Source organism: Aythya marila (assembly GCF_965140915.1).
Source record: "Aythya marila genome assembly, chromosome: 5".
NCBI classification, from domain to species: Eukaryota; Metazoa; Chordata; class Aves; order Anseriformes; family Anatidae; genus Aythya; species Aythya marila.
This window is the reverse complement of record NC_139046.1, coordinates 39,527,411-39,544,600: the sequence shown is the minus strand read 5'-3', so window position 1 is coordinate 39,544,600 and position 17,190 is coordinate 39,527,411. Positions and strand designations below refer to the sequence as shown.

General features: G+C 35.9%; 1 protein-coding gene across 2 annotated transcripts in view; it reads right to left on the bottom strand.

The window, feature by feature from the left end:
- Positions 1-17,190, bottom strand: part of RASGRP1 (RAS guanyl releasing protein 1) — a 43,139-nt gene that overhangs the window by 8,087 nt on the left and 17,862 nt on the right. Inside the window, exons 3-11 of one of the 2 annotated variants that reach the window (XM_082762094.1) lie at positions 15,441-15,555; positions 13,964-14,017; positions 11,861-11,992; positions 10,607-10,760; positions 7,062-7,235; positions 5,408-5,524; positions 3,342-3,617; positions 1,082-1,162; positions 386-490 (exon numbers count right to left, since the gene is read on the bottom strand). In XM_082762094.1, the coding sequence (XP_082618220.1) occupies positions 386-490; positions 1,082-1,162; positions 3,342-3,617; positions 5,408-5,524; positions 7,062-7,235; positions 10,607-10,760; positions 11,861-11,992; positions 13,964-14,017; positions 15,441-15,555 (1,208 nt within the window). Of the gene's footprint in view, positions 1-385; positions 491-1,081; positions 1,163-3,341; positions 3,618-5,407; positions 5,525-7,061; positions 7,236-10,606; positions 10,761-11,860; positions 11,993-13,963; positions 14,021-15,440; positions 15,556-17,190 lie in introns of those variants that run through there. The other variant, XR_014317636.1, reaches the window with a different exon arrangement.

Here is a 17,190-nt window from a genome sequence, read left to right as displayed (position 1 = left end):
TTGTTTTTCTTGCTTGAGTCTGAAGAAGCATTATGATTTCTTGATTTGTAGGAAGGTATAGATAAACCAACATAAAACAGACTGAGCACTTCACAACACTAGCTCTTATTTCATCAGTCTTCAAGATCATCATTAAGGCACAACTTGTACTAATACACTCAGTTAATGCTGTCAGTGATGCTCTAGCCAAATCCGTGCAGCTGCCTGGGTTATTTGGTCAGTTTAATGTTATGTGAGAAGCAGCTGTATGACAGACCTATTTTCACTTATAGGGTGACATCACTGATTGTGTCTGGCCCTATTTTTTTCCCTGCTTTGTGTCTTTTCATACCTAAACATTGAGACTATAATTGAGGTGTAAGGTAGATAGTCCAACTGTACTTACATCCACCATCCTCTGAACATGTTTGCTGATGGTTTTTGGATCAGGTTTTGGGGCTACTCCTGAGGCCCAGTCTGCAACTACTGGTGGTCTGGAAGGTGTCAAAGGCTACAATAAATTGAATGGAACTTTATTAGTACTATGTTAAAATATTTTCAGTGTAATGCTTCCTCAATTTGTGATGATGAACTGTGTGATACAGGACTGCAGAAATGGCTTATCTGACCCGACATCATACTTTTGATAATTATGTGGTACTTCAGAGCAAGCTTTTCCCTCAACTGTCCAAAACAATGGTTTAAATTCTCACAGTTCACTGGCAACCCTGCAAATTCCCTCTTTTCCATGTTTATAAAACAAGAACAAAAACTGCACTCATAGGTTTGATCATTTGAGTCATGTAAGAATTCTTAACTTAAAAGAACCAATATGGTTTGTCAAGGTTGAGCCTGATGTCTCTATAAAAGTAACTGCATTTTTGTTTGTACTGTGAAAACCAACATTGGTGTTGTCTCACATATGCTCTCATTTATGCTTCATCATCATCCTATTCAACCATCAAACTATTTATGCTTTAACAGATTTTGCTCAGTCTATGAAGTTTATGCTAAGCCAAAAACATATAAAATAAAATGAATGCAAGGGATAAAATTTAATTGCTCAAAATTTGTTTTGTTAAGAATCTGGAAAGGCTCTTACTGCCGCTCGGTGACTTCTTGGCTCTCGTGCATATGAAAGCTCATAAATTTCATCTTCTGTGTAGTACAGATCAAGGGACAGCTGAAAACAAACACAATATTAGTTTAATCCCAAAGCATTTGCTGCTACTTGATTCATTTCTTCCTGGCACACATTAGTATATTATGGTGGGCTATTTTTTAATTTAGGTTGCACCACAGGAAAAAAATGCATTTGAGCTGCGTAGGCGTTGACCATGATTTGAAATAGGCACATTTCTATATTCCAGTATGTTGCTGCTGTTATCTGGAAATCTGTAACATTACACAGCTACAGCCACTAACAGGCAAGTGACTGAAGGCATAACTAGCTGTGTGTTAATAAGTAACCTGAAAAAAAAACCTGTTACTCCCATGATATACAGATAGTCTACCATGCAACTAAGCACAATTCCAATGAAACTGTCTGTCAACCATAATTCTCAGAAAATTCTCGTTTCAACATGTCAGGGGACCACACTGAACCAACGAGTATATGACGAGGATAAAAGATGGACTCTCATATGTTTAGTGAGAACTTAGCTGTCAACTGCAGTTATGTAAAACAAGAAAATTTACACCTGGATAAATAAAGGAATTTGAAAAAGTTATCAAATTTATCTCTTTGCTTATGGGTGTGCCCCAGAAAATGGTATAGCAAATAATTGGAAACAATTTCAAGTTAAGTTTTTAAGACTGGCAACATGACGCTTTTTGACTGTATGAAAATATTCACATTAGAAATGTGAAGCAAGTCTGAAGAAAATATAATGTTGAAATACTCTCTCCGTAACAAAATTAGTTTCAAGTTATCCTAGTATATCAATCCAGATGGTGGCACTCACATATATATAAAATAAGAAACCAACATACTGCGGAATGCAAATAACACATCAGACCAAAGCTGAATAATGTGGCTTAAATTTTATATGTGCAACAACTTTCTTGTGAATGACTAAAAGATTGCTGTTGTAGTAAAAGTAGTGAATAATTTTTGATTCCTGGGGAAATATTAAAGTATTTTCTAACACTCAAAAACTAGTGCAAATGTCAAGATATTTCTATTAATTATTGATTCATGTATGTAATCACTACTACCTCTTCAAACTGATTTGGCTGTTGTTAGGAACACATAGGAGAAAGAGTGTTGAGAGAAAAAAAAAAAAAAAAAAAAAGGGAACAAACAAGAAAATCATACAGCCTGGAATATTAGCAGTTGAGAAACTCCTGCTTTGAAATGAAGAAGTATTTCTTTTATGTTATGTCCTGTAATATATAGTTACATGAACTTGTGGCCAAAGTTCTACAAGCTTGTAATAGGCACTTTTATAAAATGTTAGTGAAAAAGATCTACTTCTAATCATTTGAGACAAAGCATTTAAAACATTTTACAGGAAGAAATTCACCACTTTATGTAGCTGTATGAGAAGTACTGAATAGCCTGTTTCAGGCCCTGGGCACAAGACCTTACACAAGTGTTCCCAGAGAGGACAAATAACCTTAAGCACATGAACATTCTAACTATCAGGTTTTCCTGAAACAGGGCATATAACCAGAAAGAGTCAGCAGGCTATCTAGCTTTTCCAATCTGTGAGACTTGTTAGGGCCAAACAAAACTGAGAAACAAGAAAATATTAATTTTGTTCGTAACATGTACTGACTAGAGATTACTAGAAGCACAATACAACTACACTTGACTGATCTTTATGTCAAACAGTTTTATTAGTATCAGAAGAAACTTGGCTAGAAGTGTGGTATGTTTAACCCTACACATCTTGAGGAACCCCTTTTATGTGCAGGTTTATATGTTCAACACGAGCAAGCATTATATGCAATCTTCTGCCTCCAAGGTGCACCCTAAGGAAGCTTTCCACCTTTTTCCCTATTTAGGCTTAATCAGCAGAGGAGTCAGGGTGCTTCCGTAGGGAAAGTACACACAGAATGTATGGTACCATAGTGAAATGTAAATAAATGTTTCCTTTCCTTATGTAAGTAATTGGGAGCAAATTTCAATAAACTTTAAAATAATAGTGTTCATGAGGCACCTCTACCCTTGCTGCCAGGTAAACTAACTTTTTCTCCTCTTCTGTTATTTTACACTTCTTTAAGGAAAAAAAAAAAAAAAAAAAAAAAAAAAGTCTTAACAGCGTTATAATTAATGGAATTCTCTACTTAGTTTAATTTGAGAGGTACTTGAAAATCATTTTTTAAACAGAGGTATTTATCTCATCCAATAGACTTACTGTAAGCAAATGAACAAGGTCCATATTAGCCTCCAGGGGAAGTGGCATTTCCTGGAGTTGTATCAGCTCATTTATGTGGTTATACAGAGAGTACAGTTTGTATATGTTAATTTTCTTGTCTTCTAAGTAGTCTGGCATGGCCTCATGAAGTGATATCAAGTCTTTCAGGTGAACCCCAAGGATTGGGATCTTAAAGTTAGTGCACTCATTATAGGCACGTCGATAACTGTCATAGTTTTTGTAAGACGAAAGCAATTCTGTCATTTCATTAAACACCTAAAAAGAAGAGAACACAAATAATCAAAAGTGGTTCCTCCTTCTGTTCTGGGCATATATCACAAGAATTTTCCATATTCTTAAGTGGTTTGCTCACTGTGACTCTCAACATTGATTTAAAAATGTAAGGCTCCAAATGAAATCTAGTTATTTACCTTGTTTAAATTAATAATACATCTTATGTGCCTCATTTATAATGCCTTCCTACATTCCCTATTAAGTCAATTAAAAGAAAGAATCTTCTCAAATCAAGGGAATGCTTCTGCAGATAAAGCAGCTGTCACGTCTCTGACCTTCCTAAAATCAAGCATCCTCACCTTACAATGTGGAATGTAATTCTCCAACTTCCAGGTCACCAGCTGGAATGGACTGGCAGAGAAACCTTACACTGTGCTGTGATTCTATCACAACATGACCAGAACTCTTGCAGTTCAAAGTGGCACATCTGTGTCACTTTAAGAAGACTTTCTTCCTTGATAAGGATGGTAAATATATCATAACTTGTTGCAAAGACCAAACAAATCTTATGTCTAGCAATATAAACACCTTCCTTGCTTATAACTGTACAGGCACAAAACTGACTTTTAATGTTATAAAGTCACTGGAGCATTTATTTTATTTGTTTAGTTGGTTGGTTTGGTTTTTTTTTTTGGTTGGTTGGTTGGCTTTTTTGTGGAAGTTCCTGTCTAACCACTTGATTTTTAACCTTCACAAGTTAATCTTTTTAGTTAAAATTTAATTACTTTAGTAGTGTAAAGTTTATTTAATTACCAACCTTAATTTACTTAGTTTTTATTAGTGCTTATATACAATTTCTTGATGCAAAAAGTTACTCAAATCATAGGCACGTGCAGTACACTCCTCACAACGAGGAAATTTGTAAAACAACATGCTTCTAAAATAAGCTTGCTAAACTGGATCTATAGATCCTGAGATCTGCACCAGTGGGAAGTCATTTCAGTTCTATACTCCAGATATGCACTGTTCATTAAAGCTGTTTAAATATACCGTGATCAAAACAAATTCTTTAGATAACTTTATGAAACCTTTCAGGACACAAATAAGATAAAATAAAGTGTATTAGTCTCTTAAGACCAAGTGACTAAAGCCATTTCATAAAACCAAACCAAAACAAACAAGCAAAAAATCTTCACAGTTTTAGTAGCTGGAATCACAGCAAAAATATGTCCATTCTACAACTCACATGAATTAAAATGAATATATCAACTAATTCCCAATGTTACACTGTATTACAATATATGTGTCTTGGAGTTAAGTTTGTTCAAGTCTCAAATAGATAAAATCTGTCATAGGGAAAGATCAGATGAACAAAACTGGTCTTTTCAGGTTTAAAGTGCAAATGTCTGTGCTAGCATTTTATAGACTCAGGCTGGTGAGTGTTGCTATGGATAGCAAAGTTTTGTTCTCAAATATTCTAGGATCTAATTGTCTGCATTTGTATTTGAACGCTATTCTGTGCTACTCCATGTAAATGAAAATGCATCTTCTCAAACTCAAACAAAAAAATTGAGAAAGCTCTACAAATCTCTAAGAGAGGGTTGAAAGCATAGGACGAACTGGTGTTTGTAAAGATGAAATGACAACCAAAAAAAAAAAAAAAAAAAAAAGAACAGAGAGAACAGAGGGAGTCTCCCTTTTTCTTTTTCTTTTTTTTTTTCTCCTCTTTCTATCTGTCAGATTTAACAAAGTAAGCTTGTTTTTTTGCATGTGTGCGTAGGCAATGACAAAAAAAAACCTTAAAGTTATCTCATTTATAAATCAATACCAACCTTAGTTACATCATGAGGAACACATGAGCTTGTTTCCTTGAGTCTGGAAATGGAACTGTGACAGAGACCTCCTATCACTGCCATTAATGTATTGAAATTCTGCAACTGGTGAAGCTTCTGTGTTGACATAAAAACAGTCAGTATTTATTATTTAAAGGGTGAAATTGTTCTACATGAATACCCAAATTCTACATTTCCTCTATTGTTCAGGGACAAGTTTAATATTGTTCTTACAAGTTTTGTCCCATAATCCATAGCAGTTCATACAGTAGAAAGATAAGCAGTTTCAGCTTCAGATCTCACCAACTGATTGAAAAGGAATTCTAGTTTGTTGGTGCAGTTTCTTCAGAATAGATATGAGAAAGCCATAGTGCCATTGAAGATAATGTAACTGAATACGTGGTATGAACTCACACATATGTACACTGTATATATGAATCAGAAGACCACTGCCACCACCTCTTTCCTAGCTGACCCCCAACTAGTAGCGTGGGAAGAGCATCTAAAGGGCTGTTACAGAGAAAGACAAAATAAATAACTGTAGTTATTTATTTATGTAGGGTTTATGTGGCAAGGTTTTGGTAGCAGGGGGTCATAGGGATGGTTTCTGTGAGAAGGATCTAGAAGCTGCCCCATGTTTGGTAAGGGCCCCACTGCTGACCAGAGCCAAGCTAATAAGCAATGTTGCTTTGCGCCTCTGTGAGAGCATATTTAAGACAGGGAAAAAAACGCAGCACCACACAGCAGCTGGGAGACTGAGAGGAGTGAGGAACAGACTTGCAGGCACCAAGGTCAGTGAAGAAGGAGGGGGAGAGGTGCTCCAGGCACTGGAGCAGAAGTCCCCTGCAGCCTGTGGTGGGGATCATGGTGAAGCAGGCTGTCCCCCTGCAGCCCATGGAGTACCACAGTGGAGCAGGGTTCCACGCTGCAGCCTGTGGAGTAGACCACAGTGGAGCAGGTGGACCTGCACTGATGGGAGGCTGTCGCCTGTGGAAGACCCCTGCCGGAGCAGATTCCGGGCCGGACCTGTAGCCTGTGGAGAGGAGACCACACAGGAGCAGGTGACCTGGCAGGAGCTGCTGCCCGTAGGGGAGCCAGGTTGGAGCAATTTGCTCCTGAGGGATAGATCCTGTGGTACAGACCCATATCTGGAGCAGTTCTGGAAGAGCTGCTGCCGGTGGGAAGCCCACGCTGGATCAGTTCATCAAGGACTGCATCCTGTGGGAGGGACCCCACAGCACAGAGGATGAGAGTGACTGAGAAGGAGCGGCAGAGAAGAAGCGCTGTAGACTGACCATAACCCCCATTCCCGCGTTCTCCTGCGCCGCTTGGGGGGGGGGGGAGGAGGTGGAAGATGGTGAATGGGGGGGGGAGGTGCTTTTGGTTTCTTTCCTTTGTTTCTCACTTCTCTAGCTTGTTAGTAATAAGCAATAAATCTTACTTTCTCCCTATGCCGAGTCTGTTTTGCCTGTTACAATAATTACTGTGTGATCTCCTTGTCCTTATCTCAACCTTTGAGCCCTTTTCATCGTATTGTCTCCCCATTCCTCTTTGAGGAGGTCCCCCTCCTCAAAGTGAGAGAGAGGTTGTGGTGGAGCTCAGCTGCCCACTCGAGCGGAACCACCACAATAACACGTGTCAAAATTTAACTGACCTGTGCAACATGAATGAACTTGATGAACACTTCAGCTCGAAGCTGTGGTGTTGGTCTACTGAGAACCATTAGCTGCACCCACTGAGAGATACCATTGCAAAGAGCAATTGATCTTTCCATCGTTGGATTCTCCTTCACACAACTATTCACAATGTAGTTTTGATAATCTGAGAACTTAAAAGAAAAAAAAAAAGTATATTAAAATTCATCTTCCATTTCATACACCTTGTGATCTGTTTGCAAATAAAGGTGCACTTTACAAGTTAAATACTAAAGAACAAGATCTATCTTGCACTTTAAATATCCATAAGACTCTACTTTGTCAAAGCTATGTTCAACTTTCTTTAAAGCAGACTTGCAGTAATTAACTGCAGAATGCAGAAATTAACTGAAAGCATCTTTTCTTGATGATTTGTATCACATCACTTGCATCATGTATATCCCACAAGCTTTGACTCTTATAAACCCTAGGATGAGCAAAGTTGGGGTTTTCCTCTCCAGTGGCTCCACAGATTGGTACATTACATTTAACTAACATTTGCCATAGAAACCTAGATTCAATCAATCTAGTAATTCAGTAATGGTTTATGTTCAAATTATGTATCTACATCACAATTCTGAATTAAGCTGTACAAAAACAAAGAAGCAAGTTCAATCATATTTATATAAAACTGTGATTAAACCCATTAAGAAATAAGAAAGGCTATGGACTCCTTAATATTTTGATATGGGTTGTGAGATTGTTGTCTTTTACCAAAATGATCCAAAATTGTTTAGGGGACAAACAGTTTAAACATTCTTTGAAGCCATTCTTCCCATTAAGATTAAAAAGAAGCAATCATTTGTTTTTGTTGATGCAACATTTATCTGTTCTCTTGATATATCCATTAACAGGAATGCACAGAAATGTAACTAATCAGAAGATTTGACAGGAGATTTATATACTCATTCTTTACTATGGGTACTAATACTGACATCTTACCAAAAACTTTTGTAGCCATAGTAGATATGTATTCCTTTCTTAATGTCAGAGAAATACATGTATATACTGAATGGCACTGATCCTTAAGGAAAGGTCATAAATTGTAATACTGCTATGTTTCTTGCCCATTCTCTCTGTGTTTTTAACTTTGTTTCCCCCCACCCATTTAATGAGAACTATTAATACTAAAAAGCAGAGACAACAGCAGACACCTGGATTCATCTTATGAAATTAAAAATGGAAGAAATACTATGAGTAATAAGTAGAGCTCTCTCTAAGATTTCATAGCATGCACTTACCGTTATTGTTTGAATGGTGAACCATAGCCAGATTTGGCTGGATGTTGAAATTTAAGCAACTACTCTCTACTGATAATTAATTTTTCAACATCTGACTACATAATTATCAACTTTGTAGCAGTTTCAGTGCAATTATAAATCAGTTTGATTAATTTATATTTTGTTGTCACCAGCTCTCTCCTTCAGAAAATGATTTTTTTTTTTTTTTTAATGCTGAACAAGTTTATATTTAATACTACTTAAAGGCTCAAGATAGCTGTAAAAGAACTGTAAGCGGCATATACTGTAAAGAAGTTCAGGTACTTAAATAATGCAAGGGTCTGGTATTGTAATGACTAATTAAAGAGCCTCAACATTAAAGCAGGTTCTTATAAGAGAGCATAGGATCCTTGTATTTTATAGCTATGCATTAAAATGATTTCCAAGTGCAAGCATACCTGCAGTCATTACTTTGTGAACACCACTCCCTGCATTTTTTGCTGCAAGATACAAGGTGTCTCCTGCAAGATTTTGCTATGTGCTGTATATGTGTAGGGGATCAAGTATTCCTTTCTCATTTTCAAATGACTGAGTCTATAAGTAGTTATGCCAATGACTGATAACATAACAGGCCATTTGCAGTCTCGTTCCTGCTATATTCTGCCCTGTTAGAAAAGGATTCTGTGGCTTAGCATATTGTGAATACATTCTGCAAAGAGTTAATGATTAAAGCTATTTCTTAATTACACACTTTTTTCCTGATCTGAGGTTTCAGTAAACTCAATTTATACCAAAATGCATGCAGGTATGTAACTGTAATTTGGAGTCCTATGACAAATCCAAGACTCTGACAGCAATCATACTTGCTATGCTCATTAATCACTAATTATTTTATGTCTGCACAAAGCCTTGAAAGCATTAAGACTTGTATAAGCTTTAAGTATTAGTACTGCCTACAGGCAGCATGTCTATGCATGACTTTGGTTGTACAGCTGTTTGAATTTAGCACAATACTTGAAGAGTCACGTGCAGTCAGCTCAAAATAAACTACACATAAACTACACTAACACATGACTGAAATTTGCAATCTACTGAGAGCCACCTTCCTTACTAGACCTCATTTTCAAATTCTGCTATTTTGAGAAAAAAAGTGTCTGATTTTTTCTCTGCTTTCAGTGTTATCACATTGACTTTGCAACTCAATTACATTTTGGTGTCTAATGTTTACTATTCTGTTTCATCTGTGAACTGTACCATGTTTGAATAAAAATAACGGATTATAAAAGGATGCAAGTGAGGCCAAAGTGTGTAGGGAAACTAGCATCTTAAAATGCTGTTTTCTCGACTGCTTACTTATCCTTGTTTTTTTGTTACACACACACACACAAAAAAAAAAAAAAAAAAGGGAAAAAAGGCAAGCACAGTCCAGTTACTCCTTATGCAGAAAAGCCCTTAGCCACTGTATGAGAATGATGCATTGTTTCCTACTTTCCTATTGCCACAGGAAATTAACACTCTGGGAGCTTTCCAAGTTTCCTTCATACCTTTTCAGCTTGACTGATGATTTGAGTCAAAGGATGATGTTTGTTTCTGTGCCCAATTATACCACTTGTTCTAATAGGGACAGATTATTTGGAAGAAGATTGTTTATTCCTCTTCCTTCCAATGGACCCTGCCCTGACTCTCTTGCATAGCTACCATAGCTACTTAAAAGCTTCTACTCTCCCTCTCCCCCCCCCCCCCCCCAACTGTAGGGAAAAGAAAGGTACTCAGAATAAGTATCACTGGCCAATTCAATTCCAGTAAGACAAGAAGGGCCTGGACACAGACATAGGCATATATTTGTCCATACATATAATTGTTAGCATAAAATTGAAAAAATTTCAACTCATGACACTAACACTCTCTCAACAACAGTTGGATTTGGTCCATGCATATATCTGTATGGATATGGACAGCACAGACCAAGGAATATTCTTAACACACAGCATGCATCAGTATCCTTCTCTAGAAGACATGATAGTTTAGCCCTGCAGATGCAAGTTGAGCTGTAATCAGTCTGCTTGATTTCAGGGCCAGGGAACTTAACTACTTCATTTTGTTGTACTGATACACAGATAACAGTTTTCTCAGCTGGTTCTGTAATTGACCTCGACGTTACTAGCCCTCCAGCAAAACTGTTTTACTTGCACTGCAGGGTTAATCTTGTAATACTATTCCTCTCACATCTTTTCTACATCATTCCTGCTTTTGTTTTAAAATATGAAACAAAATAAATTACTTACTGATATTCTTCTGAAAGACTTAAATTCCAGATAGGTAAGGTGGTCTGACAGCTCCTCTGGCTCAAGGTGATCAAAAAGAAGTGAAACTTTCCGTTTCTTGCTGGTGTTAGCCTTTACACGCTGTGTCAGCTTTCTAGACCAGTCCCTGGAATTTCTTTTAGAGAAATTTTAAAAACAGAATTACCCCGAGTTATCTTCTGAAGATAATTTCTTTTCTTCTCTTTATAATACAAAATTTACATTGTTTTCATGTTTTACTGCATTAAAAAGTTGATTACCTGAATTTCTAAACAGCAAGCTTCTGTCACATATTACAGATTATATAAGAATACATTAGTATTACATTAATGAAGCACATAAGTACAGTACAACTATATTACTAAACAAAACAAGATCATATACTGCACTTTCCAAACTGCTGTCCTAACTTTGGCTTTATGGAACGTGTACAGTGTTCTTCGATTTATTAGGTCTTAACATATTTCATTGACCTGCATCTGAATAAGAATTATTCCTCCTATGATAGTTGTCTTCAGAGTAACAAAATTTACTTGAGTATGAAAAACTAAATATCATCTTTCATAAACAGATATAAAGTGCATGCCAAGTTCTGCTTTGTGTTTGCCTGTGTATTTCCAAAGTACGAATTTATAGTTAGGCAGTTCCACAGTTATCTTACCCTAACATAACAAGGAAGGTTCCCTTCCCAAGACAGAACTATGCTGTAGAGTTTTATGTACAGATGTAGGGTTTGTTCATGACAGTATAAGTCATCCTACAGCTAGAAATCACACAAAATAAAGAGTCTGACAATGCAATAAACTGTATCTTCTATCTTACCTTTGGCTTTAAAATGCAAACACATTTTACCTCCTTTATTACCCAATTAAAGTTTACTTTCCTTTTTCATCAACTGAGTCAGTAAGACCTTCCAAAACCATTAGGCCTCTACAAATTTTCTAAGTTCCCTGGATAGAATAAAATTTATCTGGTACAGAGCACAGTCTACACAACAGTTCAACTGAACGTCAGCCATTCTTGAAAGGCATTCTATTCTTCTATGTAATATATATTTTGACTATAATAAGGTATACATTCTTCTAGGATAAATAACAGTCAACTTATCTTATTACAGACTAAACCTAACCCACTGTAGGATCATGACCCTGTTGTACTGGAAAGATATTATATTTGAATAAAGGAAATTCAGAACAAAAGCTTGTTTTCTAAGCATACTGAAACTTCTGCACTCACATTTGAGTTGTGTCAATTAGACGACAGTGTAACTCCTCACCATTAGCTTTAACCAGTTCTTGAAATTCCTCCATAGTTGCGGATAGTTTAGAGTCCATTTTGAACATAACCCAAAACTCTGTAATCCAATATCTATTGTATGGTGAAAAAACAGAAATACAAAAATAAAGATGTTGCTTTACCATGAGTAAGGCTGAAACTTAGATAGTTGCTATAGATGCTCCAGTTTATCATTTGTTTTTGATCAACTTTTTGATCAACTTCAGGGGATAAACCATGCTTTTAAATGCTTCTGCTTTATTCTATCAGAAATCAAATATTCAAGGTTAAAAAAGAAGCTACTTATTTCTGTATATAGAAATTCTGTATAAAACTATAGTACATTTTTGAATGGAATTCAGTAATTCAATATTAAATCTTCTGTTTTCACATTAAATTTAGATAATATGCATGCTGATTATTTTCTTCATGATCTCACAAATATCTTCTATATTCCTTTAGAACTTGAAATAATTCAGTCTGAAAACACACTGCGCTAGTCAGAATTTTTACTATTAACTGAAGAAAAATTTACTATTTAAATTTATTTGTTTGGTGGTGCACCAAATATCTTCTGAGAACTACACTTTTCTGTGTTGGGCATTCAAAATGTTTCTGTCATGTATTTTATATTTCAGTTCCCATATGTGAATTGTCACCCATTGTGGTAAGTTGAACCTGGTCAGCAACTAAACAGCGACCCAGTCACTCACTCATTCCTCCCTCCTGCAGCAGGACCGGGAGAGAATAGAAAGGGCACAAGTGAGAAAAACTTGTGGGTTAAGATAAAAAGAGTTTAACAATCGAATAAAAGAAGGAAAAAAAAAAAAAAAAAGAAAAGAAAAAAAAAAAGAATGAAAAAACACCACCAAACAAGTGTTGCAATGGCATTCACTCACAATCTCTCATGAGCAGACCGAAGCCCGTGCATTATTCAAGGTATAGCTACTTTGGAATGGCAACTCAGTTTTTATTGTTGAGCATATTGTTATATGGCATGGAATATCCCATTGTTCAGTCTCGTTCAGCTGTCCCAGCTTTGTCCCCTCCCAACCTCTTGTTCACTCCTTGCCTACTCTCTGGGGTGCAGGGTGGGAAACTGAGCAAGCCTTGGTGCTATGCAAACCTGTGCAAACACTGTTCACCACAGCAACATTTTACCTGTTATTGTAAACACCATTTTAGTCATAAATTCGAAACACAGCACCATACAGGCAGGTACGAAGACAATTAATACAATCCCAGCCAGACCCAGTACACCCATACACATAAAGATCTGTGCTTGTTGGAAGAATGGAAATGTGTGCTCTCATGGATGCATACATGTATATACATCAGTCTGGCAGGAAGCAAAAATGTTCCCTGACCACACACAATAGCAAAGCACTCTGACCTAACAATCTACTTTGAGATTCTAGAATCACCATTTAAACAAACAAACACTTTCATAACTGATGCTAGTTATTTCCTATTTCATGTAAAGAAGAATTATCATATGCTAATCTGTTACCAGAGCTGTATCTTTATTTCCTCCTTTTTGTTTTCTCTACACTAAGATATCAAATTTTATCACATTTAGTCCAAAAGAAAAAAAAAAAGTGATAAGCAATCCAGGATATTTCAAGTGACTAAGAACAGTTACTAGGGAAAATTACCTAATAAATACAATGGTGTATTTATTAGGTAATGGTGTATTTATTATGTATTTTGCTTAGTATTAAAGTAGCTGCAATATCCCACATCATTTTTTTTTTTAAAAATAGACCTATATAATAATATTAGACACAACGCTACTGATTCCTGAACACTGTCAATTCTCACTGATGTTCAAGGTACAGCCTTATACAGAATCAGTTTGAAACTGACCCAGTAATTCATGCACTGACTTTAATGGATCTACACAAGGCTACCTGGACATTTTTTAAGTTGCTAAAGTGAAATTTGAAAAGATGAAGAAATGCAACTCTTTCTCTTTCAATGTCATCTTAAGATATGCAAAAGCATTCTTCTATATGGTACAGGAACAACTGCAGACTAATAGCTACCGTATGAGAATATTCTTACCTCACAAAATAGCATATCTTTACACATAGCATGGAAGATTTCTTTTCTAAAGCACTAAGATAGGTAGAAAACTGTTAAGGAAAATCATATTTATCCACATATGATATGAAATGTAGCATGCTTAATATTTCCCTACCTTTAAGTATAGTAGGAATCATTCTCATGGCATATTAGATTATAGTTTTATACAAAGGTATAGAAATTATGTTCCAAGATCACTAGCAAATGTTTGCTGTAAATATGACAACTCTGAGTAATACTGATGTAACTTCCCAAGTATAGACTGTTAAATACTGAAATGACTGCTTTGTACACATACTTCACAATTTCTCATAAAAATCACTTGCATATCTCACTAAAATTTGAAACAATACCAAATATATCAATTATGTTTAATTAATAAATACTCCAGTTTAGTATGAGTCACTGAAGCTTTTCAAAAAAGAAAAAAAAAAAAAAAGGAGTATATTTTCTTTTAAATATAAACAGCTATATAAAATACTCCTTGCTAATCTTACCCCTCTGACTGCAATAGTTTTCATTTGACATGCTCTGGTACCTAGAAAGAAACATCCATACTTTTAGTCTATTAGCTCTGTAAAACACATATTCTTATATTGTAACCAATACCTTATGAAGACATGGAAGATACATTTGGAAAAAATATATTATATGTATCTTCAGTATTCTGCTATAGATAATACATATATTTTCAGTACTACAAAAAATAATTTAATGAAAACACCTTGTAGATTCTCTCACAGATTGATTGAGATTAACTGCAGCTGAAATCTTCCCCAACTGAGGAGAGAAAATCCACAAAAAAAGTACCTGTATTAAGTGCTTAAATGAGACTGACAGTAGAGTTCATGAAGCCTGAAAAGGTTTCCCAAGTATTTTGAAGTGCTCTGAACAAACCACCTGAAATTAAATCATTCCTAACTATCCAAAATCACTCAAGAAATTTGTGGGAAAATTTGCACGAGAAAGAATACTTGTAGAAAATTGTCATCTCCAGGTGATAAAATCAGACTATTAAAAAAAAAAAAATGCTTTTGTGCCTTTTTCTTCTACTTGTATAGAGGAGAGAAAAATAAAGAGAAATCTGGACCAGTCCCAGGTTCATAGTATCTAACTAAGGTGCCTAATTTAATCTAACACCTGTTAGATATTCCCTAGGTATTTCTTCCACAGCTAATGGAGGGTGATTTATCCAACTTAAAATCTGAACTGGAATTTCATCTCTCTCTGTAGATCATAAACTAAACCAAACAGACAAAAACAAACAAAAAACAAAACAACACTAAAACAAAACAAACAAACAAAAAAACATTATACAGCCACAAAATTTGTAAGGAGCAAATCCATTGTTTTATTAGCGAAACAGTAGTATACCCCTAAATTAAGTATTCTACACTTACCTATTTTAAAATTGTCAAGTATATCTAATTTTACCTTAACAACAGTTGGATATTACAAAGGATATAGATCAACAAGTTTCTGGAGCATGTCTGCAGAGGAGATGAAAAACTGATGCATGGTCAGAATCATCTTTAGCAGCTGGTTGTTCTGATAAGCATTTCCTTCTAAATCTGAAAAATAAATAAATAAATAAATAAATATATATATATAGGAATCTTGATACAATTTCATAAACAACATGCAAGAGGCTTCTTCAGAACAATAATTTTAATCATGCCTGTTTGTCTATGCTGTTTGACAGACAGCAGTTACATACTGACTTAGGAAGTCCATCTTTTTTGTGATAAGAGCTATATAACAATTAAAAAACAAAAAGCTTTGTCTCAAAAACAGTCAAGTATTTAGACAAGTATACATAATGATCTGAGCCCAGCAACAATAACTTAAATAGTTAGCTTTAGGCAGGTGAGATAACCTTTGAATCAATGAATTGAGGAGCAAGAGAGTTAAGGCTACCGAATCATATAAGTCAGTGGCATGACTGAACTCATGAAAGGGAATTGAGATATTCTTAAGTGCTTGTGAACCTTTTTCTGTTGCTGACACATATAATCCTGAAGTATACACACAGGTTAGGACCTAGAAATGCATGGAATGAGACACAATGTATGCAGAAGTCTAGGGGTTAACTGATGCATACTTAGCAGTGGACCTAGAAGCCATAATGAATTTCCTTGAACTGTGTATTACAAGGATTTCACTTGAAGGACATTTTTAGACTACATTTGTCTTCTGGGTATTGTATTTTTTTTCCATATTTGGAAAAGATCAAGGACATCAAATATATCAGAATGTTTTACAACGTTTCCTTTTCTGTTACACACACTTTAACTACTTTGTTAATATTAACAGGCAATGGTTGTGTACAGACTGCCATGAGACAAACTAGGTAGCTTGAAGTGGAATTAGACACCTTTTCAAAATGTATTTTTCAATAATTTTTAAATATTTAGTCCTCTATCAGGACAAATGCAGTTGCCATTTAACAAGAGCAGTATGCAGAAGTACAGTAAGGCAAAACAGAAGAGGCGGGTGAAACAGCAGATCTGGAACATAAGAAGTGGAATATAATGGTAGAGGAAAAAAAATAAATCGCACAGCACAGAAAAAGGAACATTAAGCTGAGTCCACTCACAAAACAACATAATCTGTGTTAGTCACTGAGCAACAATTGCCATGCCCTTATACAGGGAGGTACCAAATGTGAAGAGAGGACCCCAAAACCCAGGGCTTTCCTTTTGATCAATACATTGGATCTTTGGTAGAACTAACAAAGCCTGATAGCTTCTAGATGTGTCTCCTCTATTCTTCACAACAGCCCTATTCACACCCTTTACTGCCCCCTGGAAATCTTTGCCTTCTCTTCCCTGTATCAATGCCACAAATCCCCACTCATGCTTACAGAGAGCCAACACAGGGCAGTACATGCTGTGACAGGACCCTTACAGTCAAATCCAGCCATACACACAGGAGGCTCACCCCACTGCCCCTACACCAACTTGGGCACCAAGGTGGATGTCTCCCTTCTGCACAGTCAATTCTTTACAGAGTACTGCCTTTCCATCAAATTTTTGCATTGTATGATCATTTTAAGCTTCTTTGATAAATTCAGCAATTCCATCACTTTTTACAAATTTCAGTCAAAACAAGTTCATTAAATCTTTTCAGGTAAGGGGGGTATGGGTGGGAGAGGTGGTTTATGGTTTTTTGTTTGTTTGTTTGGTTGGTTGGTTGGTTTTTTAAAA